Below are 25,373 nucleotides of genomic sequence, written 5' to 3'. Positions count from 1 at the left end.
CCTTTTCATTTAATTCCCACGACAAGCCAGGCACATGGGCTGCAGTGCTCTCAACAGAAGAAGAGGTCAAGTGACCTGCCCCAGGTCACCCAGCAACACCAGGATTAGGACAAGGACCCCCAGAAGCCCAAGCACCACTTTTCCCACCTGACAGCTGCTCCTTTTGGTGCTAAGAGGCGTTGAGAGCCCTCCCCTGCTGCCGTAGGAGGTGATGCTATCGGTAAAGACCCCGGGATGTTGGGGGTGGAGGTGCTGTGCCATCATAAACCCCCCTCCCTGCCAGTAGTCCCTGGTTGCCTGGAGAGGGAGGTGATGGTGGCAGCTCTCTACACAGCTATAAGGCTGGACTCGATGGGCTGATGGGTCCTGGTCCGGGGGTGGGGGACGGGACTTTGGGGCCAGGCCTTTGCCTGTACCCTTGCCCATCCAACCTGTTCTCCAGGGGGTCTCTGCACTCTGTAAATAATGAACCCAACCATGTCTTATGCCTGGTTAACACCCTTCTGTGGTTTCCAAGTGCCCTGAGACGAACATCCAGCCAGGGCCTCTCAGATTCCCCAATCTGGACCCTGAGGTGATGCCACTGACATGGCTCTCAGGTACAGACTCTTTGGGTTCAAACCCCATCTCCACCAGTTCCAAGCTGTGTGACATTAGGCGGGTTCTATGTTCTCTCTGTGCCTCAATTTCCTCACGTGTAAAATGGGGATAAGACCATGGACTCCTTCATAGGGTTGTGAGGATTAAACAAGATGTGTCTGCAGAGCTCAGCCAATTTCCCAGCACAGAGAGAGTCCCCCATAAATGCTGGCTATTACAATTCCTCTCCAGACTGGCCCCTGCCCCTTTCTCCCCTGGTCCTTCCCACACTGGCCGCTTTTCATTCATGCGCCCCCTGCCCCCTTTGACTATTTCGTGAGTACTTCCTTAATGCCCGCACTGTGCTAGGTGCAGGGGACACAGCCCCTGATGAGGGCCTGGACCTGCCTCGGAGAGCTCACCCGTCAGCACAGATTTCCCAGCAAAATCAAATACACACAAGAATCACAACTTGTGTCAACATTCTGAATGAAACAAATTGAGGGGATGGGACAGGGAAGAGCTTGGGATGGGGGGGGGGTCCTACTTGGCAGAGTGAGGTCAGAGAAGGTGCGTTTTCTTCCTGCCCCAGGGCTTTGCCGGCCGCTGCTGCTTCTCCCCACTGCTCCCGACCAACTCTGCTAACTCCAGCTTGGCCTTTGGGCCTCCTCCGGGGTGGACTTCCTTGCAGAGGGCACCCCAGTCTACACTGGTGCTGCCCCATTACGCTCTACCCTGTTATCTTTCTACACGGTGCTATTCCCACTTTGCGTATAGGTATTCGTGTAGGTTTCTGTGGATGGTCTCTCCCAGGACTCTGAGTGTCATGATGGCAGAAGCCACGACCAGCAATCTCCAGCCAGGGTCTATCAAACAGAAGGTATTCAAACAGAATTTGCTGCTTGACTGTTTTTCCTTTCCCTTCTCCTGTAAGGCCTGGGCTGGTGGGCTGGATGCGGGACCCTCAAGGAACAGAGAGGGTCAAGCTCTGAGGATGGCCATGCCAGGCCACCTGCCCCAGGTGGGGAGGAAGCCTGGAGCACCACCTGCTACTGGGCTGGGTCTGCTTGGGCCGGGGCCTGGCTCCTGGGCAGAGCTGGGTCCAGGCAGCTGCTCTGCATCCCTAAGCATGCAGGTGTGGGGGAGGGGTGGCAGGACTAGACCAGGTGCAGAAGCCTGGTTTAGTTACCTACTGTCAACACTTAGGAGAAAACACAGACATGGGGGTGGGGCTGGGCGGAGATCCCAGGAAGCCTCGTGGTGTAGCCAGAAATCCGCACCTTCAAGACTGTCTCCAATAGGTTATTTTGGTGTTAACCTCAAGCTAAGTTAATGATGGTAAAGAGGAAATGACAGAGCGTTGTCTCTTTAAGGAGGCAACTGAGGTAAGCAGATGCAAAGATGATAAAAACAACTACGCAAAAACCCAAGACTTTCTAAAACCCTGAGCAAAACACAAGACAGCAGAGGCTGGCTACTGACGGGTGAGAAGGCTTAAATCTCATAGCAAGAGATGCAGCAAATGAGAGTCAGAGGCCTGGTTGGAATCCCAGCTCTGCAACTGAGCGTTGGGTGACTTATTTCACTTTTCTGAAGACTCCTTTTCCTCATCTGTAAAATGGGACTAATTCCTGGGCTGCCTGTGAGGCTATTCAGAGATTCTTGCTTCCTTTGCCTCCTGGATGGGATTCCCTCTGTGCCCTCTCGAGAGGGACTCTGAACAAGTCAGCCTCTTCTGGGATTCGGTAGCTGGTAAGTGGAGGCAGGAGCACGTGACCTGGAGTCGGTTAGACCATGTTTACACCCTGGCTCTGACACTTGTTGCTGTGTGACCTTGGGCTTCTTTGAGCCTCAGTTTCATCATCTGTCAGATCGGGGCTAAATAAGACAAGGTGCTCAACGTGACTCCCCGGAGGAGGCCAAAGTGACAAAAGCTCCCTGTTCTGGTTGCCCCTCCTCCCATGACCCTCAGTGGCTGCTCAGTCGGCCTGTCTGAGCCCCCCATACCCATCCCAGATGGACATTGCTCTCAGCTGCACACTGGAACCTCTGCTGCTTTCTAGGCTGTTGCTTGGACCCCAGCTCAGAGGTTCTGATGTAACCTTGGTGGAGTGCAACCTGGCCATTGGGGTTTTATAGCTTTCCAAGTGACTATCAACATGCCAATGAGGTTGAGAAACACCAGAACATTCTTCAACGCCCCAAACTTGCCATAGGCCCACCTAGCCCTTACCCAGGGTCCAAGACACTGCAGGCTCTTCACTGGGGAGATCAAACATGGGAGCAAAGCCAGTTCTCTCCTGTTCAATCAAGTGTTTCCATAAAGTTCCCAGTTTGCTTAAATAATTCATGGTTATTTCTTTCCTTGAAGCCTCAACTATGGTGTGCCCTGAGGGCAGGGAACCAAGCTGTTCGTTAACTGTATGTTTTACTCTGCACGGTACGGCAGAAAAGGAAGCGAGGGCCTCTCCAGGCAGCACACCAGGCCACCAGCTGAACGCTAATGGACAGGAGACACTGGCTGCCAGCTACCCTCAGCTCTAGCAGCTTGGGATGGGCGGGGCCGAGCCAGACTGAGCTGGGACTGGACTCCCAGGAGCTGCTTCACGGCTGAGGTCATGATGCTGGGGCAGAGAAAACTTATAACGGAGCCCATAGTTTGAAGGGCTCAGCCCCGGAAGCCTGTTTCAATATGCTTCCTTTAAACACTACCATTTCTAGCTGGGTTCATATGATCAGAGGGTAGAGATCATTCATCCATCCAACCACCCTCACATAACCATCCATCCCCCCATATCCACCCACGTTCAATCCATCCTTCCTTCCATCCACCCACCTACCCATCCATCTTTCAACCCATCTGCCCATCCATCTGTCCATCCATCCTTCCATTCATCTATCTAGAGCCAGGACACCTCCTCTAGCTTCAGCCCTGCCAGTTCTGTGCTGTGTGGCTTTGAGCAAGTGCTTTCCCTTCTATGGGCCTTGGTTTCCATCCACATAGAGATGGAACAGAACTGAGTGCTCCACTGAGGGAGGCCCCTCTCAGCTTGGATGTGCTAACTGTCACCTCTGGTTTGGCAGGAAGATGGCTGAGGGTCTTGCTTTGGCAGCCTCCTGTGGGGGCTCCAAGCCCATTGTCTGACTGCGTTCTGGCCTCTGACACCTCAACTGAAACATCGATACCATGGGTTCTGAATCAGATTGCTTGCTGCTTCCTGTGAGACCTTGGACAAATGACTTCACCTCCCTGAGCTTGGCTTTTGCATCTGTGAAACAGGATGCTAACATGCTCCTAATTTCAAGGTGTTTGAGAAGAGTCATGAGACAGGGTGTGCAACGTAACTGACTGGGGAGGGAACTGACTCGTCAATCTCCTGGCCAGCTCACTGTGGGGCAGGGGAGCAAGGCCCCAGCACCCAGGGGCCTGTGCCAGCACTGGCGGGAATGGCGGACAGACCACCTAAGAACAAGCAGGTGCTTGTCTTACCTGCAAGGCTTCATAGTACATATCTTTAGCCTCCATATCTGTCTTGGCAGACATCAGCCAGGATTTGATCAGATATTCATAAAAACTGTCCCCGAGTCCTCCAACCGAGACGTGGTCTGTGAGGAGAAAAAGGACAGGACATTTTCTCCGTCTGCCAAGGCGGCCGGCAGGACTAAGCAAGCATGCGTCTTGCCCGGCGGACCTGGTGGCCCCGGTACTGTGTGTGGCTGGGGAGCACGCATTTAATCAGCAGCCTCCGAGCTGCGAGAAAGGCACAGCCTGCGACTCGGGGGAGCCAGGGCCGCCTTGCGTGCGATGGCCCTGCACAGAAGTCCGTGGGTTCATCCCGTGCTATAAATCACGTCGCTTTAGCAGCCTGAGGACGGCAGGGCCGCCGGTTATTAACTGTAAATGAGTTGCATTGCTTTAAAACAGTAATCTGGTGGCAGGGAGTTCAGAGATGTTTATTACCCGGTGACAAACATGGTAATTAATGCTGGGCAGGTTCATAAAAGGCCATGAAAAGGAGGACGGAGAAGCTTAATTTAGTTGGTCAGAGGACGGAGCCATTCTGGGAAAACTGAGTTTAAATTGAGCAAATTGGGATAAATGGAGTTCAAAGGAGCAGGGGTAGGAAAAACTGGGTGTGAGGACCCTCTCTCTGTCTTGGTGGCATCTGTCCAGAGTCCCCACAGAGCAGGACCTCCCGCCTGTGTTTGAATGAGGAGGTGTCTCCACCCAGGGCTGTCCCAACAGAAAGACAGGTTGACGGAGGGGCACTTAACCACAGAAGCAAGACATGGGAAACACTCACATGCTTTAAAAATTAACAACAGGGAAACATAAAGGCATTTAAGGCTCAAACCAGAGCAGATGTCAGTTCCCTGTTACGATTCACTTAAGCAGAGAGACAGAGAGAGGAAGGGGGTTGGGGCGTGGGTGAAGGTGGGGAGGGGGGAATGGGAAGAGTATTTTCAGCTCCTCTGGAGAAACAGAGGATAAAAAGATCAGGAAAGTGGCGGCGGGCGGGGGGAGAAAGAAATAGAGAATTCGTGAACAGCTACCACTTATGGAGAGCCCACTGTGGGCTAGCAGCTTTACTGCATTATTTATAACAATCTTCCCAAGAACCTTGCAAAGTAAGCATTATCACCCCCATTTCCCAGATGGGAAAACTGAGAGTGAGCCCAAATAGCTCGCCCAGGGCCACCAAACTGGTAGAGCTCTCCCTTTCTGCAGCTTGACACAGTCAACCCGAGAATGAAACCACAGAGTTATAGAGAAAAAAAGGACACGTGGCGAAGCAAGGAGGGCCAGAAGTCGGAGGGTAGAGAGAGATGGGGAATGGGGAAGGGGGCTGAGAGGGGGTCCCTGCAGAAACCCAGCCCTGCTGTCCTCCTGCGTAAACAAATCCTGCCCAGGAAGGTTTCAGGACCGGAACAAGCACTTGCAAAAACTGGAACGGTCCAGATAAAGCCTGAGGAGGGAGCGGGTCCGTGTGGGCTGGGCTTTGCTAGTGAACAGGGAGGCAAGCAGCAGCAGTGGACCCCTCACCCCCTGTTCCTCGGTGGAGGGCACAGCTTGGGCAAGCACAAAGGGAGGCCCAGCACGTGGATGGCGTGTCCAGGGCTGGAGCAGGTCTGTGCAGAGCAGGGGTGGGGGGAGGCTGGAAGTCAAATGGTGAAGTCAGCCTTCACGGAGAGCTCTCTGGCCGCTCCCAGCCCACAGGACGGGGCCCTGGGTCACAGGTATTCAGCTCGGGCCACTGTCATCTCCACACTCATCTGGACTTGCCTCCTCTCACGGTTTCCGCCACCCCAAACACTCCTAGCCCCGGCCTTGCACGCTATTTCTCACTTGGGACCATCCCTCCACTCTCCCTCGGGAATGCCCTTCTCCACCCGGCCTGGCCAATGCTTCCTCACCCCTACACCTCAGCTCAGGCATCCCCTCCTCAGAAAGGATTTCCTCAGTGTTCTCATAGACCTGCTCCCAGTCCCTCCCGGCAAGGTGACCGTGAGGAGCGAGTGAGATAAGGCACGTGCCACATCTGGCCCAGTGCGCCTCCCTCCTGCGAGAAGTGCTCAGTGGCAGGCGTCCTGTCATCGCTCCGTGCGTGCCTGCCATCGGCTGCTCTGACGCCGTCTGCCTCCCCGACTGGGCGGTGGGCTCTGTGTGGAAAGGGACTGTGTATGATTCACATTTTATGTCCAGTACCTGACTGGCACACAGCAGACGCCCAGGAAATCCTAAACGAATTGAAAGGAAGGTAGGTTTGACCTGTGCTTGGGAAGGGCCTTGAATACCAAGCCAGAGTGTGTGTGACACGGTCGAGGGCTTCACCTGGCAGGTGTGTGCAGAAGGGAGCCAGGTCACCAGACAACTGAGACAGGACACCTCCCAGGGGTATGTGTATAGTCTCTCAAGAGACCTCGACTGAAACGGACAAGTCTCATTTGGAGGTCCCCCTGCTTTCTAGCTACTGCGTGTGTTGTCTTCCCCAGCGCCGTGTGATATGCCGGGAGGAGCACAGGAGTGGGAATCAGAAGATGTGGACCTGCCATTAGCTCGGGACAAGTCATTTTCCCGGGTGGGCCCTCAGTCTTCCGATGTAAAATGCAAAAGGGGGGCATGAGCTGGTGCCCATGAGCCTTAGCGCGCAGATGGGTTCTACTGCTTTCTGACACTCTCATCACACGTGGCAGCATGAGGCAGCCACCCTACCAGCTGGGGACTTGGCAATGAACACGGGGAGGCTGCGAGGCTGGGGCTGATGGGCAGCTCACGATCCCACTGGGAAGAATCTCACTGGAAGAGTCTCGCCCGTTGGGGACAGTCTAGACCTGCCACTTGCCTCCCACTGAGGAAAGAGTGGCATTCAGGCAGTGGACATGGAGGACAAGTCGCTCCAGGGCCCAAGCGGAGGGGCTGGCAGCTCTCTGAGCTCTCAGAGGCTCTGCGAAGGTCGGTACCAGCAGGAGCCTAGTGGACTCCTGGCTGTGAGGTCCTAGTGGCAGCAAGTCCTGGCCTCCCCTGTTGCCCGGAAGCTCAGCTCCAAACAGGAGTGGGGAGCAGCCATGAGCAGGAGCCAGGGACTGGGAGGCAGCCCCACTTCCTCCTTCGCCTCTCTAAGCTGCAATGTCTGTGGTTGCAAACGGGCTAAAAAGAGGATTCAAGGAGAGAAAAGAAGGGGAACACGCTTAGCTTATGCAAGTTGGGAATGTTATCACCTGGAAAAATACATAATCACCAAAAAAACGCCCACAGAAAACCTGAGATAATCCCAGCCCGACAAAGCCAGGGGAGGGGGATAGCAGGCGCCCAGATCAGAGGGGCTTTGTAACTCTCCCTCTGCTCTTGAGCTGGCCGCGTATTCATATTTTATTAATATGAAACAGTTTTCCTCGCGTGACCGACTTGGCCCAGCCCTGTGACCCCTGGCACAGCCTGAAAAGAAAATTATGCTTCTCAGTCGGGGCTCCCCTGTAATTTGCCAAGGTGACTGTTCAGGATGGGAAGCCACACCCTTCTCCTTTTATGGGTTTTGCTGCATTGTCCTGGAGCAGCTAAGGCCGGCAGCAGGGTAGTTTATCTCTCTGCCCAGTCAGGCCTTGCAATTAAAAGCAGTAACAGTTATTAAACTGTCTCTTCCCGGGGCCACAATCTGTAATTCAAACCTTCATTTTCTTCGCCCACTCTAGGACTTGGAAGTGTGTTTGGTTAAAAACACTTTGCATTTCTATAAGCGGTTTTTGTGGGGCCTCTGAACCTGCAGATCTCAGAGGCTGGGGGTTGGAAGGACAAGGCTGTCCATCTCTGCTGGGCCCTGCCTGCAGACTTTTACGGATGGGCACGCATTCCCTTTTGGGACATCCCTTCTCGTCTCTGGCAGGTGAACGGGGATCTGTTTCCTGCCGCTTTGGACCATTGCTCCCCCATCCCTCCACGGCACACAAAGAACATATCTCGAGCTCTTCTCCCATTTTGCAGGAGAGGAAACCAAGGCTCAAAGACAAAATGAACGTCCCCCAGCCATGCTGTAATTAGACTCATGTTTCCTCTGCCCCTGAGCCCTGGCGGATGCCATCAGAACTGAGGCTGCAAGTGGGGGAAAGAAAGAGGGGCCCTTGTTTGGGCAGAGGCAGTGGAGGCGGGGGCTCTGGGGAGTCCTCGGGCAGGGCCCATGGAACCGCCTGCCACCAAGGTGTGCCAGGACCACAGGACCAGGGCCTTGGGCAGGAGGGCAAGGCGGAGCAGGGCTTCTTGACAGGGGTGCAATGCCGGGGGCCTGGGAGACTTTCCAACACACTCCCTCCTGAGTGTCCCCCCAAATCCCATTCTGCTTCAGTGGGTGGAGCTGGGGACTGTCAATGAGGCTCCGCGGGTAACCAGGTATCTGACAACCATCTGGCTGAGAAACAAGCCTCTGAATGGAGAACAGCAGGAAGTCCCGGGGCTGATTCTTGCCAGTGTACCATACGGAGGTGAATTCATGGTTTTTATATTTGCTGTACAGTTAGGCTCCGCTTAAAGTTAGAGCAAACAATTAAAGTTGGAGGTGGGGAACCAGATCAGAGGGTCTGGGAGAGGATACATGGCCTCTCCTCGAGTGCCTTTTGGGGTAGACAGCTCTAATTAGAACATTTCTGAAAGGTTGGGGATGATGAAGGAGGTTTCAGCAGGCACCACAGAGATGGAAGGCTGCAGCGCTGATGGAGACAGCTAGTGTGAGAGGGACGCGCAGGGCAGGGCCTTACTGCTGACAGCCATCACATCTGTCACCACAGTAATGACAACCATAAGAAAACTCCCACAGTCGCCCAGAAGGGCGGGCGCGGTGGGGGTGGGGTATTCCATGAGCAGTGGTCAGTGCCTCACTGGCATGTGGCTCTGTAAATGCATCACTGCTCAATCGGCCCAGGTGCCTCGCACGGGGCCAGGCACGGAAGCTGGGCGGAAACCCGCTGCAGGTGGGGCCGCAGCGTCTCTGTACTCACGTTGCATCCAGTTCCCGCTCACTGGACTGAGGAAGTTGGGGTAGAGGCCAAATGGCTTATCGATCTTCCTGAGGACCTTTCGGATGTGCCTGACCTGCCGAGAGAGGGACACCAGGCACACCTTCACTTTCCTGGAGAAGCCAGCCCACTCCCAGCCCGCCGAGGACCACGGCCACTGGTTCAGATCCAGAGTAAACCATTCCAGCGAGGGAGGAAGGGAGAGCTGCGTAACCAACAGCAGGCACCAACCTGGAGCTGGTGGGATGGCCTTGACCTGGTGCCCATGTGCGGGCTCGGCAGGACATGGCCATAGTGGGGCCTCACCCATCACCTCTGCACTGACCGCTCTGCCTGACGCCTGCCGAGGCCCCCAGCGTCCTCACTGAGTGCCTCTTTTGGGGATGGGTGTTTTTAGGAGGGCAGATTCGTATAAAGGATAGAAGCTGTTTTGTAAGTGCTAGGTATAATTTCCTTTTTAGTAGGTCAGAAATGGTCAACTACTGACAATTGCATATGGTTCAACCTGGTAATATGTTATTTTATCTGACGCCATAGGAAACATTCCAGAGGAGAGGCCTGGGCTCCTCAATACCCCGATGCCCTCACAGGCATCTCAGGGTTAACATTTCTCAGCTCCCCTGAGCCAAATGCGTTACATACATTATCTCCAACCATCAGAACAACCTATATGGTATTATTGTCCCAGGTTAACAGACAAGACACCTGAATTGCAGAGGTTTGGTGACTTGCCCGTGATCACCTAGTATGTAAGTGGCAGAGCCAGGGTCCAACAGGGACCAGGGCAGGGACAGTGTAGCAGCAGCATGTAGCAGAGGAAGCTGGATTTGCAACCTTTTGGCTCTAAAAGCGGTGAGGCTTTATCCCTCAGGGTCTGCACTCAGGCAGTACGTGATATCCTCCCAGCATAGAATCTGCCGGGAGAGAAAAGGCCCTCGGGGACCACGCTGTATCATGCTCACAGATTTATCGACAGGACGCGCAGGGAGAGAGGCCTTTTAGCTGTCAGACCTTTCTTTCCAGGGGACAGCATTTGCTTTGCCACATCAGATTTCATATCCACTTATGTTAATGGAGTCCATTATGGGGGGCGGGAATACGCTTGTACCTGACTTATTCGCGACTGTCCTGGTGGTGAGCAGTGAAGCAGGCGGAATTAGCTCCCTTAGGGTGCGGGCGCTTTTAGAATTTGGGCCAATTTGTTGACTGCCAATAATCGCCTCTGTGGGAGGCATAACTGGGGGATGAAAATAGCTGGAGAATGTAAATGTAGAGACAGGCCGAGAGAGGGGTGGGTGGACGCTAGAGAAAAAGCTTGAAGCCTGCTGGACTAATCTTGTTTTGAAAGAATATGGGCTTCAGAGCCAAAAAACCCTGGACTTGAATCTTGGCTTTGTCGCTTGTCAGATGGATGACCTGGGACAAGTGACTTAACCTCTCTGAGTCTCAGTTTGCTCCTCTATAAAATGGGGATGACAGGAAGACCCACCTCATAGGGCTGTCGGGAGGGTTAGAGAGACTGTGAGGTGCCCAGCACATAGTAGGTGCTCAGGCAGTAGTGGCTAGTCTCTCCAGACTAGTCAGGGGCTAGAGTGAGCTCCCTGTCCCTCCTTTCTGAGCCGGCCACAATCGTCCTGGAGGAGCTGGCTGAAGAGCAGTGGAGACAGGGCAGCTCAGGGGACGTAGGGCATGGAGGTGGGACAAGGAGCAGCGGACAAGGGAAGTGGGGTCAGACGAATTCCATGAGCTTCCAAGGTGGGGTGTCACAGGGTGGCAGAGTCCTCTCCAAATACAGCAAAGCTTTTGAAAGAAGGTCTGACAACATGATGGGCTGGTTAAGGGTGGTAGTGAACTCCAGTGCAGAGGAAGGAAGTGATCAGGGGGTTGAAAAGCTCTTTTTGAGTGTTTTCTCAAGAACGCATGGGTGGATTCCCACACTGAATAAGCAGTGGTCCTAAACTTGGCGTCCAAAAGCAAAAGGGTGCATATTGAAAATGCAGATTCCTGGGTGAAGCCCAGAGATCTGTTTCCTCACAGGCATGCCAGGTGAGGCTCTGAGGCTGATGCGAGACTGGGAGGCACTGGGTGGAGTGTGGATCTATGAGCTCCTAGCTCCCCTGGAGTTCTAAGAGGCTAATGTTTGGTGGCGGGGAAGAGACAGGGGGAAGAGAAGGCTTTGGGAGTGGAAGGCTTCGAGGGGTTCTTCTTGGAGGGCAGGGCTTCACCTCACAAGGCAGAACTCAGGAAGGGATAAGTGCTGATGGCGCCTGAGCGCCATCTGAGGGTGGTGTGTGTACACTTCCCTTCTTTGGGTTTAGGGTTAGGCCCATGGAGACATTTCCAAACAGTGGGACTGCCAAGGGCTGTGACATGGAGGCACTGCTCCTTCTGGAGGGCCTCGACGCGGGAGGAACGGGTAGCTGTCAGCATGGATGACAGCCTGGACCCCATCTCTCAGGCCCCCCGTGGCCTGGGTAACTGGGAGAAGTAACAGGCGTCTGCCTCTGCTGTAGAGTAAAATCGCTCTGACAGCATGAGCTAGACGGGCATCTGGAAGGAAAAGGCAGGCAGATCTCACACAAAAAAGTTAAATGTCTTTGGAAAGGGGACTTTTGCACTGGGTGGCCAATTCCTGCCAATGTGAGCTGGTGCGTAGACTTCAGCGGTTGCACTTTCTCCAGATTTCACACATGTGTGATTGCCACGGAGCTGCCACATCCCAGCGAGAACATTCTCCCAGGCCGCTTTGTCTCTTCCCTGCCCGCTGTAGGAGCCTGACTATCCTCCTTGCCTGCCTTCCCTGCCGCCTGAGATTGGGTACAATCAGGTCTTCTACAAGTAACTATTAGCGGGGCTTCTGGGTCCCCCACCCACCCTCCTGCTGATCTGTGATCCGCTTCCCTGTGGCCTGTGCTGGGCTGGGTGCCCACCCTTCTGCTCTCTGTGGGGAGATGAGGGAGGCGCCGTTTGGGGCAGGAGCAGGGAGAAGACTTGCCTTTTCAGCGAAGATCGGGTTACCAGAGAGCTCAGTGAGGTGTAGGAACTCCAAGTGCAGGGACCCGAACTCCGCCAGGATACTGCTGCTCCCGGCCATGGCCCAGCCCCAGCTCCTGTTGGAGCCGCTGAAAAGACAGAAGCAGTCACGGTCACCCCGCTTCTAGAGTTTGTCCTAATCACCGTGCAGCCGGCCTCACTTTTAATTATATAATAAGCAAGGCCACTGTCTTTCCAGGCCCTTCACTTAAAATCTCCCTGGGATCTGCTGCCAGGAGGCACAGGTTCAAGTGTGTTAGCTGACAGGCCTCGGGCAAACCATTCCTCCTCATGTACCTTAGTTTCTGCACCCGACCAACTGGGTAAGGATAGCACCTCCCCGTCTCCATCCTAGGGCTTTTGTGGGGATCAAGGGAGAAGAGGACGGTGAAGAATGGGGGTAGCCTTGGGCAAGCTGCTTCCTCTCCCTGTGCCTCAGTTTCCTCATACGTATCATGATGATCTTTTCTATCGGACATTTAGGACAACTAGGGGGACAGAGGTCAACGTCCCTCCTCTGGGAGGTGGGAGGACAGGGGGTGGAGAGTGAGCTCCCCATTTGTAGAGGCTCCAAGGTGCAGTTAGTGTGGGGCAGGCTGGGGGGCTGGCTCTGCCGGGGGGCCTCTCGGAAGCCCCTCTGCTTCCCTTCTGTGATAGCTCTGGCTTCTCAGGAACTGGTCCCTGTGTGTCCCTCTGTCCCCCCGGAACAGGACCTAGGAAGGCAGGCATGGTTCTGGGAGGTCGTGGTTTGCCACGTCAGGGGCACTGCTTTTCCTGGGATGGAGCTGGGGCTCCCCTTCTCCTAAACTCCATTCTCTGGCCTGGATGTGGTTTCCTGGGAAGTTGGGAAAGTCACCAGTCTCCCAGCTTCCAGAAACAGATAGAGGACTTGTGTTTTGGGATCTTTTGGGGTAGGTGACCTCAATAAACATAGAGACGACCACTGGTCCCTTCTTCCTGTCTCCACTTCCCTGACTTGGGGGTAAGGGGTGCAGGGGGAGAGATGGGTTCCATAGAGAGGGGAAACTTGGTTCCTGGATAGTAAATAAAACAGCTTCCGTTTGTTGAGCTGCTACAAATGGCAGTCTCTGGGGCAAACTGTTCATAGCATTACTTCATTTAAAGCCCAAAGGTAAAGCATCATTAATTCCAATGTGCAAAGGAGGAAACAGGTTCAGAGAGGGCAGTGAGTTGTCAAAGGTCAGAGCCAGTAGGTGGTGGAGGTGGGATTCAAACTGAGGTCTGCCGGGCACTTCCCTAAGGGGGTCTCCCACCCAGATGGCCTCACATCCGCCCAGAGGGAAGTGAGAGCTGTCCCCACTCTGTCTCTTTTCCCAAAAGAGACTTTTCTCTGTAGCATGTGATCTCAGAGGGCAGAAGGTTTCCTGAATAATTGATGCTTCCTGCCCTTGCAGAGAAATTCAAGGCAAAAAAAAAAAAACCACAAAAAAAACCCTACCAGCCGTCAGGCTGGCCGTCTTTTGGTCTCATTTCCCCCGACATGAACCTCTCTTTCCTCTCCTCCTCCTCCCAACACTCACCTCCCAAATGGGCCTCTGTAGTGGAGCCGTGCTGGCAGACAGGCCGTGCCAGCCGGGGCAGAGGTGGGTACCTCCCTCTCGCCTGCCTGGCTGGCTTCAAATGCCGGCTCCCCCAGTTCCCAGCTCGGTGACCTCAGGCAGGTCGGTTAATTTCTCTAGCCCTCAGTTTCCTCATCCATTAAATGATGGTACCCACCCCTCATAGAGTTATTGGTAAGGTGTAAATTATGCATGTAATGACTGTCATTTTATCATTATGTAATTATGCACATGTAAACTGTGTTGTTTGAGTTATGAAGTTCCTGATATGTGCCAGGCAGCTGTTGTATCTTATTTTACCTTCACATACAACTTCAGAGGGTAGATACCATGATCCGTATTTCATAGCTGAAGATACTCAGGCTCAGAGAGGAGGGGACACTTTTTCCAAGGTCACAAAGCAAGCGACAGAGCTGGTAGAGCTGAATCTAAATCTAAATCATAGGTACTTTGTGCCCCAAATGCCTCTTCTCTGGGCAGCATCCGGAGCCCAGGAGGTCCTCCGATCGGCCCTGTGGGCAATGGGCTAAGCGGAACTCGGCCCTCTGCGCCCTCCCGCTTTGAAGCCTGCAGGTGGGTCTGCAGCCTGTGTCCTCTTCCCCTGGTGGGAGGGGCTGCTCCACAATGCCCCTCCCCAGCCTGGCAGGAGCGTCTAGGTGTGTGTGCACGCCTGTGTATGGTGTAATTGTTAACTTTGGAGCCAGACCGACCTGGATTCTGATTCTAACTCTGCTTTGCTGCTGTGTGACCTTGAGTAAGTTACCTCACCTCTCTGAGCTTTAGTTTCTTCACTGGTAAAATGGGGTCCATGTGGCTGTTGTGAGGCTGAAAAGAGACAGTCTATGTCATGTGTTCGCATCGTGCTTGGCACACAGCGAACACTCAATACAGTAGCCATTATTGAGATGTGTACATCAATGTGTGAATGCATATGTAAATGCGTATTTGTGTGTGTGAATTACGCACATATGTACGGATGCGAGAGTGTGTGTGACAAAGGTGAGCTTGTGTATCTGAGCCTTAATGATTTGGATGAATGGCAGTAGAGTATAATGTGTGTGAGGGAGCAAGTGACAGATTGAGTCAGCTGCAGAGGTACATGGACTGGCCACGGCCACTCTTCCGGATAGACCAATGTTCCCTGCAGGTCACAGGTCACAGCTGCCCCTGCCTCTGCCTCCCAGGCCAGGCTGCACAGACACACCTCTCCATCAGGGAGCAGGGGCAGTCCCACTCACTTGGGGACCACCTCCCTTCAGGGTTCTCCTTTGGGGGCAGGGCCTAGTTACGTACCCGTCCTGCTGGGGCCCACAGCCAGCCCTGCCCAGAGCAGGACAGCAGTGTGTGGCCCAACCCTCCACCACCCCCCCGCTTTGCTCCAAAGAGCAAAGTCAGTGCCGCCAGAGCCCGTAAACATCCCTGATGTCCTCCCTGGGGAACAGGGAGGCACTTTTAGCAATAGATTCTTACCTAGCAAATGGAAGGGGGGTGTTGCCAGGAAATAAGCATATACAAACATGTGTGCACAGCACTGGCAGCACACAAACAGCCTAAAAATAAATGTGCTTTCTTAGTCAGAAACTGCAGGATCTATGATGGGTCAAGTTGGGCTCTGAGGGCCACGGGTAAGGCCAACACCAGGGCTGTGGTGTAGGGCTCAGGGGACGGTGCCATGCACACAGGAGGGAGGGATGCCTGAGCTTGGGTCCCATCCCAGGTCCTGGGCAAGGAGGCCTGAGAAGCTGGATGCAGGAGAGGGAGCTGGAAAGATAGCATATTTGTGTCTCGGCTCCACGACAGCTGGCCACGTTCCTACAGACTCCATGTTTGTGGAAAAGGCATCTGAGCAGACATCCAAGTGTCCAGCTCTGAGGAGTCAACCCTGGCACCAAGAATGGGATCGATCGGTCCTGAGGGCCCCCCCTTGGCCCACGGTGAGATGTAAGTGCAGTCACACCCCAGGAATGCTTTCCAACCACAGAGGACAGTAGGTGAAGATGCCAAGTCCTCCCTTCTCTGCAAGGACCAGGAGGGGGTGCTGAAGCAATTCAGGCGGACGTAAGGGTGGGACATCCTGGGACAGAGGGAGCTGTGGCCACTCTCACCTGGGTCCAGGGCCCCTGCCTCCCCTCCAGCATCCGCCTTCCCACCCCAAAAGAGGGCTGAAGCTACTGCTGGACTGAGAGCCCCGAGATAAGAAATCACTTCGGGAGGTGAAAGGGGGAAGTCTGATGCTATAGAAATATTACAGCCTTCCTCTCAGGCCTGGGGTTGTAGGAGGGCCTCGAGGGTGGTCCCAGAGAGCTCCCTGGGTGCCCGCTACAAGGACTCCCAGGGGTCTGCTACCCACGGTACAGGGCCAGCTTTGGGTACCTCCTCATGGTAGGAGGGTGTGACGTGCGTCCTGGCCTCTGACCCTGGCTGGGGAAGGAGGGCACACCTGGAGGGCTGTGAGTCAAGGCAGTGCTGAGGGGTGATCACAGGAACAGCTGCCCCGTCCCACTCCTAGAGGATCAGGCCTTGTGTGTCCGAAATCCCAAGAACCACCAGCCCAGGAGAGCCCTTGGCGAAGGCTCTTTTGCACTCTGCCACCGACTGGCTGTGATTCCAGAGGTCAGTGTCATCCTCTCCCCGTGCCTCAGTTTCCATGCAGATGCACAAGCGGACAAGCAGAAGGCTTCCTACCTTTTGAAGTTCACAATGCCTTTTGGGATTCCCGTGGGGGTGTTGAAGGCTGGCAGGAGTTTTTCACCAAGCTTGATGGCCTTTATTCGGAATACCTGAAAGGGTCAAAGGGCACGTGAATTGGGACTGGGTGGGATGCTGGCAGATAAACCTGCCAGTGCTGCGCGGCCCAGAGTGGGAGGTGGCACTACATTCGGCTCTGCGGTGGGACCGGCCTGGAAGGGAGCCTGGCTCCATGGATTCCGGGCTGCGTGGCCTGAGGTGAGGCACCTCTCTCTGAGCCTCACTTTGCTTGGTCATAAAATGAGCACAGTATTGCCTTCCTCAGAGGGTTGCTGGGAGGAATAAAACTTAGATAATGGTTGTAAAGCACTTACCACAGTCAGGCTCAGTGGTTCTGACTGTGATTAGGGTGACGATTGGGGAGATGAAGCAGTCAGGGCAGCGGGTCACCAAGGGTCAGTGCCTGCTCACACCGCAGGACCAGGACATCACAGGCTGAGCGCGTGGGAAACACGTTTGCACTGAGCATAAACAGCACCTGGTTCCACGGCTTGGCATCTATGTTCTCAGCAAAGCATGGCCTCCCTCTGGGCAATACTTTCCCATTTGTAAACGGGGAGCTGAGGGGTTTTCCCTTTTCACATTCAGATTCTACCCACTGTTTCCATTTTACAGATGGGAACACACGGACAAGGAGAATGGCTTATCTTAGGCCACCCACATGATGGCAAGGGAGCCACGAGGAGGGCCCAGCCCCCAGGGTCCCTGCCCAAGACTGACCCCCTCAAACTGTCCTGTGAATTCAAAAGCACCTGTGGTATTCTGACTCAGCAGTTTCCCTCCTAGGAATTTATTCTAAGGAGATAAATAATCAAGAATGTTGTAAAGTTTTAACTTTATGGCTAGGTATTCCAGCATTGTTTAGAACAGTGGGAAAAAATGGAAATACTCTAAATATCAAACAATAGGGATGTAGCGACACGACAGCTTATGCATGCAATGGAACACCATGCGGCCCCTGAAGTGAGCTGTAGAAGAATATTTACTAGCAAAGGAAGGGCTTATACTCTATTAAGAGAAAAATATATCAAAATAGTGTAATTCAACTTCTATAAGAATGATACACATAGGGATGTGTGAGGAAAGGATGGGAAGGGAACACACCCCGATATTAACCCCTGGGAGGGGTAGGCTCATGGGAGATTTTTATTTTCTGCTTTTGGCTTATTTCTATTTTTTGTGCCATTTTTATAGTAAAAACAAACCCACAGTAAACGTCATTTATCTTTTAAAAGTTGAGATGCAAGTCCCTCAGCAACGGCTCTGGGTGGGACAAGACATGTTTCCTTTCACTTCTGGAGCTTGAGGGTGACCCAGTTTGCTGACCTCCTGCATGTGGTTTCAAAACAAAGTCCTCTTGAGGTTCCCCCCACCCCAACACATGCAATTTAAAAATGCTGAGGCAGCTGTTTAGAGTGCGCAGTGGGGAGGAGTTTGGGAACACTGTGGGAAGTGGATTAGAGGCCTCTGGGAGCCTCTGAGGGGTGGGTGTGGTCCTAGCTTAGGGAGGGAGGAAGGGAGGAAGGGAGGACAGAAGGAGAGGGAGGGACAGCCACAAGGGGCCTGGCAGCGATGGGCAAGAGAAGATGATCAAGTCAGTGCCAGAGAGTGGGTCCCCGAAGTGGGCACAGGGCCAGCCATGTCAGAGCCCCTGGCGGGGAGCTTGTCAAGAATCCAGATTCCAAAGCCTCTGTCACCCCAGCAGCCATTGGTTTAGCAACAACAAAGGGCTGTCATTTGCAGCTCCCGATATCTTCATGGACCCCTGGTGAGGCTGAGCCCAGAGGTACAGAGGGACCCACAGGAACCTGAACCCAAAGCTGAGGCTCTGGGCGGCTGTCTGGCTGCCCTCTCTCCTGAGGACTCCAAGCTCCTCTCTGCCAGCACACCGTGTCTCCTCCTTTGGAAGGCAAGGTCCTGCTGCACTGCAATTTCTCAGCCACCCCAGGGAGGATGCTGAGTGACTGTGGACAGGAGTGGGACCACTGGGAACGAAGAACACTGATCCCTCTTATCATCTTGGAAGTGAGGGGGTGTGTAACAGGTTCTGAACCCAATTCCAATGTGTGTGGGTGGGGGCAGTTGCCCCACACCACCTAGTAGTTCCCCAGATACTACCTGGGAATCTAAGAATCCAACTCAAATCTGACGCTATCTCCATGGAGACAGCATCCGATTCCATAAGTTAAGGGTTCAGTCCTACAGGACTGCCCCCCAACCCCCCCCCACACACTTCAGACACCCAATCAAAAGTGCAGTTTGTTAGCTGTACTTTTGACCGACTGGCTATAAATGAGAGGTTCCCACGAAACCCTCCTTGGATTTAATTTGCTAGAGAGGCTCATGGAGCTCAGAGCAACATTTTGCTTACTGGGCCAGGCTGAACTAGGGCTACAACCCAGACCCATTGCAGAGAGGGTCAGGAGTTGACCCAGCACAGTCCCCAGAGACTGGGTGACCTGAGCAAGTGGCTTCTCTCTCTGTCTCAGGTTCTATGTTTGCCTATCAGTGAAAACGTCACCTCATGGGGCTGTTGGAGGAGCTGAGGACACCATGCACGTGCAGCAAGGTCTCTGCCATGTGCAGGTGCTGGAAACAGAGAGGGACCCGGGAGGGGTGGCTGGAGGACAGGGGCTGTGCTGATAACCCCAGGAGCCTGCCTTCAGGAATTCTGGGCCACTTGGGCCTCTGCATGGGCCTTTTGAACTACGTATTTCTAAGTCACAGGGACGGCTCTCCACATTCCACTGTCTGGAAAGCCAGGCTGATGGTCCCTTCTGGGAAGCCGAGGTCTCAGAACCAGACACCTCAGAGGAGGGAGGGAAAGACAAGCAGGAGGTCTGAGGAGCACCAGCGCCTTCTTGAATCACTGGCCCCACACGAGCCCCGCTGCTTCGCTCCCCACTTCCCCCGAGTCCCACGTCCATTTCCCGTGACCTAGGCAGGAGGTGGGCAAGTGCCTGTGAAGAACACAGATGCCATTTTCCTGTCCTGGGGTTTTCAAATGCAATTCAGGCCTCAGGTGGCTCAACGCTGAGGGCTCCCATCTATAATTATTTGGGGACAAATTGGAACAAGTGGTAATCTCTGCCGAGGAGATAATGCTTCATGGAGAGAGGCCTAAAGCAAATGGAGAGATAAAGCACATGCCCGTTGCCTCTAAACTCTTGACTTCAGCCCGTGTGCCTTAAATTGAAGGGAAGTGGAAATGACTTTCGCAGGCAACAGCTGTAGAGCTGGAGCGGGAGTTTCCTGCTGCTTGCTGGCCTCACCTCCATGAGCCCCCATGGGCATTATTACTCATTTCTGGGTGGACAGAGAGGGGGAAGTGTGGGGAAAGTAAAGGGGCCAGGCCAGGCGTCCAGCCCCAGGGCAGTGGTCGTGCTCAGCAGTAGAGCCTCTGGATACCAAGGAATACAGTTGACCGATGTCCTGGGGACTTGGCCAAGCTCACCACCAGACACTCAGGCTGTGCTTTCCCGGGAGCCCATGAGGGGATGAAGAGGGCTCCCAACTGCACAGAGCTCTGTGGTTTTCAAAATTCGCTGGCAATGCAGCCCTGGGGTTGAACCCTTTTCCTCCGGCCCCATTTCACAAGACTTTTTGACCCAGTGGGGGATTAGGACCATCCCCATGGTGGGGAAGAAAGTGAGGCCCAAGGATGAGAGCAGGGACTTGCTAAAGGTCACAGGCTAGTGTGGTGTGGGGATGAGGTCCAGGTTTTCTGACTCTGTGCCCAGGGCCCTCCTTCTGGGAGCCAATGCAGTGCATCCGGGCTAAGGCCTGGTGCTTCCAACACGTGGCTGCCCCATCTCCCCCACTTCCCCCTTGAGACCCTGAGCTGGTGAGTCTGACCGGTCCCTGGCCCAGGAGGGGAGGGCAAGGGGTGTCTGTGAGTAGGCCAAGGCCAAGGCCAAGGCCAAGGGGCCTGGGGGTGGAAGTGGTGAAGCGACGATCTGGGCTTCATCAATCCTGAGAACCAACACCTGCAAAAACCAGCCAGCAGCTCCACAGCCCGCACCGAGCCCAGGTATTGCTGCGTGGATGGAGCTGTCCTTAGAGAATTTACTACCATCTGTGGGAGCTATGGGCTCACCTGGGCAGCAGAAGGGAAGCATTAGACAGAAGAGGAGGAAGAGGCTGCAGGTGGCACCGTGGAGGTGGGGGACATGGGGGGCCCTGAGCAAATCTCCTTGGGTCCCTGCTTCCTCACTGGTGAAATGAGGGGGTAGGTTTAGAAGGTCTCCCACGTCCCTTCCAGCCTGGTCCAGGGGCATGGAAGCACCAACTCACCTCCTCTCCTGTCAAGTAGAAGGCTGAGAGGAGTCCTCCGATGTACCGGATATTCACCTCAAAGAGGGATGCTTCTCCGCTCTGCAGGGCAGAAAGAAGTGGGGAGGGCAGTGGGGACACTTGTGAGAGGGGTCCCACTGGCCAATGTCCCCCCACCCCTGCTGATTTGGCCACACCTGGGTTTGATGGTTGTTTTCAAAGCAAAAGGCGAGAGAGGGATCATCACCTGCCTGGCAGCTGCTACCCACACATTTGCAGCGTTCCAAATAAACACTGGGTTTGGCTCCCTTCCCCGGCCCTTGCCTGAGGCCATCAGAGCAAAGTTATGCCCTGGCTGCTCTCCAGGGAGTTTGAGAACCGGGTGAGGAACTGCTGGCTGAAGCTTAGCCCAAGGGGAGGCAAATCTTCCTCTATGCAGCCACCTGCCCTTCTCAGCAGCACCCCCTCGGCTCAGCAGGAGGGTGGTGTGGCCCTTCCTTGGTGTGACAGGGCCAGAGAACGTTTCTCAGAGGAGGTTCTGGGGCAGACAGGGCAGGGCTAGGGTTGACAGGAAGGGGAGCCAAGCAGATACTTTTGGTAACTGGCAATTTCTCTGCCTTCAGCTCTGTAGCCCTCGGGGCACGGCCACCCTTGCCTTAATCCTTTTTATTTTCTTTTTGAAGTCTGGTCTGCAAATCAGGGTTGTTAGGGCTTCATGCCAAGGACCAGATCTAGGTAAAAATCCCACCTGAGCCACTTCTTGGCTTTGGGACTTCGGGCAAGATGTTTAACTTTTTCCTGCCTGAGTCTCTTTATCCCGAGCAGGGCAGATCTGAGATGCTGAGGGTACAGGTGAGGTGAGTGCCCAGCGCCCGGGGTGGCTTCAGAAAGGTGCCTGTTATTGCATCCTCTGCCCCAGGGCTCTCCTTGGCACACTCCCATGTCCTGGTTTTTTATCACTGATAAGAACAGTGATCATCCCTTTATCTGGGAGAACTTTCCCCTTGACAGAGCACTTGCAAAGCCATTCTCTTTTAGCCTTAGAGTGCTTGGTGAGGTCATCGTTCCCATGTTTCAGATATGAAAGCCAAGGCTCAGAAAGGGGAAGCGACCCCATCTTGCGTTCTTCCAGGGACACTCCCTAACCTGCCCCAGCCTGCCCGAGTGTCCCCAGGCTCCCCTGGCCCTGCCACCGCCAGGCACCTTGGGCAGCTGCCTGATGCCCACTCTGTACCTACCATCCGCACAGGGACAAGGGCGGGGGGGGGGAGGTGTCTGTGAAGACAGGTCCCTGCTCCAGCCTCAGCCTTTCTCCCGATGGATACAGTAGGAATTGGGACTCTAAACTTCCTCCTCACAGACCACCGAAGTCATAACAAGCCTCCAAGTCATCGTGATGATGATAACGGCACATTTACATCTGCATCGGGCTTTATGGTGGCATAAAATGCTCTTACGACCTCCGATGATAATGCTCACAAGCCTGTGAATTAGGGATCATTACTGCTGCTGTTGTGTCGTTCCCCTCGTGGAGCTGGAGAAACTAAGGCTCAGGGAGGTTAAGTGGCTTTTCCCCGGCTACATACCAGAGTCACGGAAGCGCTCCATCTCTCTGCCCTGCTCTGTGCTCATACTGGCCTCACTTCTGCCATGAGCTGCAGGAGCCGTCCCCATTCCTCTCGGGACCTGTCACTCGTGGAGCCCCAGATGGAGCCCTACAGTGTGTTTTGATGTAACTCCTCACCCCCCTATCTGTCTCCATTTCTTGCTCCCCAAATCCACCTGAACAGCCTCTCCCCATGCTGAGCTGAGGCCTTCAGAGTAAGTCGGTGACTTTAGTCTGGGCTGGGAGGTCACTGGGGGTGGGGTCTGGGATTTAAGGCTTTTGTGCCTTCCAGACACATTCCCATCCCTTCCCCAAGGCTCTGGTTCCTGACCAGGGATGCCTGCGAGGCTGGAAACCTGAAAACCAAGAGAGTCCGGACTTGGTCACGGGCCTCTGACCAGAAGGTCTCCCACCCCCCTCACCTATCTCCAAAGGGCAGCACAGGGGGGCTCCGGGTTAGAGCAGCTCCGAGCAGACAGAGTCACTTCCCCAACAGATTCTGTCTGAGAAGGGACTTTCAGGGTGTGAGCAACGTGTCTGGCACCCCAGGGAGGGCAAGGAATGGCCATGGCTGTTTTTCCTCCCAGGGGAGGGGGACAGGCTGGTAAATACTCATGGGCAGGCCAGGGTGGGGGACGCCCCTCACCTTAAGGCTGGTTTTAGGGGAGGGGACTTGGCACCGAGTGCTTGGAGCCCCAGGTCCAGAACTGCTCTGCTGTGCGGCCTGGGGCCAGAGCCTCCACGCCTCTGGGTCTCGGAGCTGACAAGCTGGCACTGGCCACTGACCTCTCGGGGCTGCGTGGTCCTAACACGTCGGGGGGCTCTAACTCACCACGTTCAGGTGGAAGTTCTCTTCGACCCAGGCCTTGGCCTCCTGGAATTCCTCCTTCAGCTCCATGAGGTAGAGGGTGTCAAGGGAGTCGATGACCGTCGCCCCACTGAGGCCTCCTGCAGCACAGAGGATGGCGGGCGTGACCCAGGGTCATTCTTATCCTTTCCATCCCAGCCACACAAGCCATCTTTCTGGGCACCTCGAAATGCCTGCGCAGTTGCCAAGGCCAAGGCTGGCCCAGGCACGTTCCAGAGAGACTCCAGTGCCACCCGCCTTGAAAGGCGAGTCCAGGACCCAGTGTCCCTCTGGGGGCTGCTTCCTTCTCAGGGCAGTAAAGAGCAGGTGGCCGGCAGGGGAGACCGAGTCCATGGGCTGAGTCACTTCCCAGACCCTGGGCCACTCATCTGCTCGCAAGTCCCCCATCAGTGCCAGTCGGGTGCCCACCATGTTTCTGTGATGCTGGGGGAAGGGTGAACTGACATTTGGCCTACACAATCTTAACAAGTGAGCCAGTCCTCTGACTCTTCAATTCCATTCCTTATTTCATTCTAAGAAAAAGAAAAAGATGTTTATAAATATTTACTTAGGAAGGTATTTATTGTAGTGGCATACATAATGGGGAAAAGTCGGGGGGAAAAACTCCAGGTTCAACAATAGGGGGTGAGTTATATAAACGGTGGCTCAAATATAAAACAGGACACTATGCAGCCATCCACACAGGTGAGACAGGCCTGTATTTATTGAAGAGATATCCACGAATCTGTTAAGTTAAAAAAAAAGTAGGCTGCAAGAAAAAAAAAAGGAAAGCGCGTATAATTTCTTTACGCCAAAGGTGGATGCGTGTGCACAGAACCACGTCTGGCAGGCTGTGAATCAGTGGTTAGCTCTGAGTGCTGGGATTACGGATGCTTTCCGATTTCTTCACTCATGGGTTGTTTTTATCATCAGGAATTTGTTTCTCTTTAAAAAAAGAAAAGGCAAGAAAGATTGGGCAAAGAAGCCAAACAAACACACAAACCACAGATTTTCATGGTCACTCTTGCTCTAGGCCAGTGAGCACACAAGCATGAGCTGAGACCTGGGCCCTGCCACCAGACCTACAGCTCTTGTCCTGGGAGTAAAGGCTGAGAAAATTGTGCAAAAACGACAGTATTCCACACCGCCAACTGGGCAGAATGATGAGGACCATCTCCCCATGTGGCACAACCAAAGCCTGGAGTGTAGACGAGTGAATGAGGAAGGAAGGGGAAAAGATGTGTCTGGTGCCTTCTGGAGGGCTACCTGGAAAAGGGGGCTGCTGCCTCCCATCAACTCCTTACAACTACAGTCACTGCAGGCAGCAGCAACTTCCTCTAGGGAACAGAAGGTAGCCTAAGAGGAGTAATTGTTCTTTCAGTGTCCTCCTTGTGGGGGCTCCAAGTACTGAGAACCATAGGCTCTGCTCTTCCCAGGGGAACTCTAGAGCTTGCTGACAGCGCTGAGCCCCACTTGAATCTCAAGCACGGCTCTGCGGGCTCTGCGGGCACTACTGCTTTCAGAGTTAGCGTCTAATCTCCTTAATTAGTGCTTCCCTAACTGCTCACTTGTGTTGACTTTGCAGGCAGAGAATCCTTTTGAACCTCAAACACTTAACCACCTCTCCAGGCAGGGCAAGGTCTGCTAACGGGCATGGCCTGAAAAGGAGGGAAGGAGATCTGGGAAAAGTAGGGAGATACGCTGGAGGGTTTGCAAGGAAGAGCGGAAGGAAGGGGGCGGGGGGCGGGGGTGGCGCTGGAGAAGTGAGGAGCTTCCCCATCCAGAGTCACCGTTCTGGGATGGCTTCGCTATTTGAGTTGAAGTGAATTTCCAGAATGTCAACCCCTCCTACACTGAAGGGTTGTAGGAAAACATACCCCAAGCCAAATCCTTTCCTGACTTATCCCAGCTGCATCCCCTGTAGGTGTCAAAGGCTGGACACGGTTCATGGGAACTCTGCACCCTGCTGAGGCGCAGGCCTGGGGACATGGATATGCCACACACGGACAGAACCAAGACATGCCCAGGCCACAGTGTGCTGGCTCTGAAGCTAGGGTCCCCAGCTGTTAGACCATAGGGCCTCAAACCTTATTTTTTTTTAAGATTTTTTTATTGGGGTATTGGGGGGATGGGAACAGTGCTGGGGAATTGGGGGAAGGGGAACAGACAAGTTGCTGTCCTTTTTGTTCTTCAGTCTAGTTGT

At 54.2% G+C, this 25,373-nt stretch overlaps 1 protein-coding gene across 1 annotated transcript in view; it reads right to left on the bottom strand.

Annotated features, from left to right (window-relative positions):
- The window catches only part of LOC109386707 (mannosyl-oligosaccharide 1,2-alpha-mannosidase IC-like), a 30,517-nt gene extending 6,915 nt beyond the window's left edge, over positions 1–23,602 (bottom strand). Inside the window, exons 1-7 of the mRNA XM_019650114.1 lie at positions 23,401–23,602; positions 23,156–23,271; positions 20,739–20,819; positions 16,383–16,477; positions 12,080–12,206; positions 9,067–9,160; positions 4,070–4,185 (exon numbers count right to left, since the gene is read on the bottom strand). Coding sequence (XP_019505659.1) covers positions 4,070–4,185; positions 9,067–9,160; positions 12,080–12,206; positions 16,383–16,477; positions 20,739–20,819; positions 23,156–23,271; positions 23,401–23,602 — 831 coding nt within the window. The remainder of the gene's footprint in view (positions 1–4,069; positions 4,186–9,066; positions 9,161–12,079; positions 12,207–16,382; positions 16,478–20,738; positions 20,820–23,155; positions 23,272–23,400) is intronic.
- Between the last annotated feature and the right edge of the window lie 1,771 nt (positions 23,603–25,373).

Source organism: Hipposideros armiger, unplaced genomic scaffold (assembly GCF_001890085.2).
Source record: "Hipposideros armiger isolate ML-2016 unplaced genomic scaffold, ASM189008v1 scaffold_138, whole genome shotgun sequence".
Lineage (NCBI taxonomy): Eukaryota > Metazoa > Chordata > Mammalia > Chiroptera > Hipposideridae > Hipposideros > Hipposideros armiger.
The sequence above is the reverse complement of the archived record's forward strand: the minus strand, read 5'-3'. Positions and strand labels throughout refer to the sequence as shown.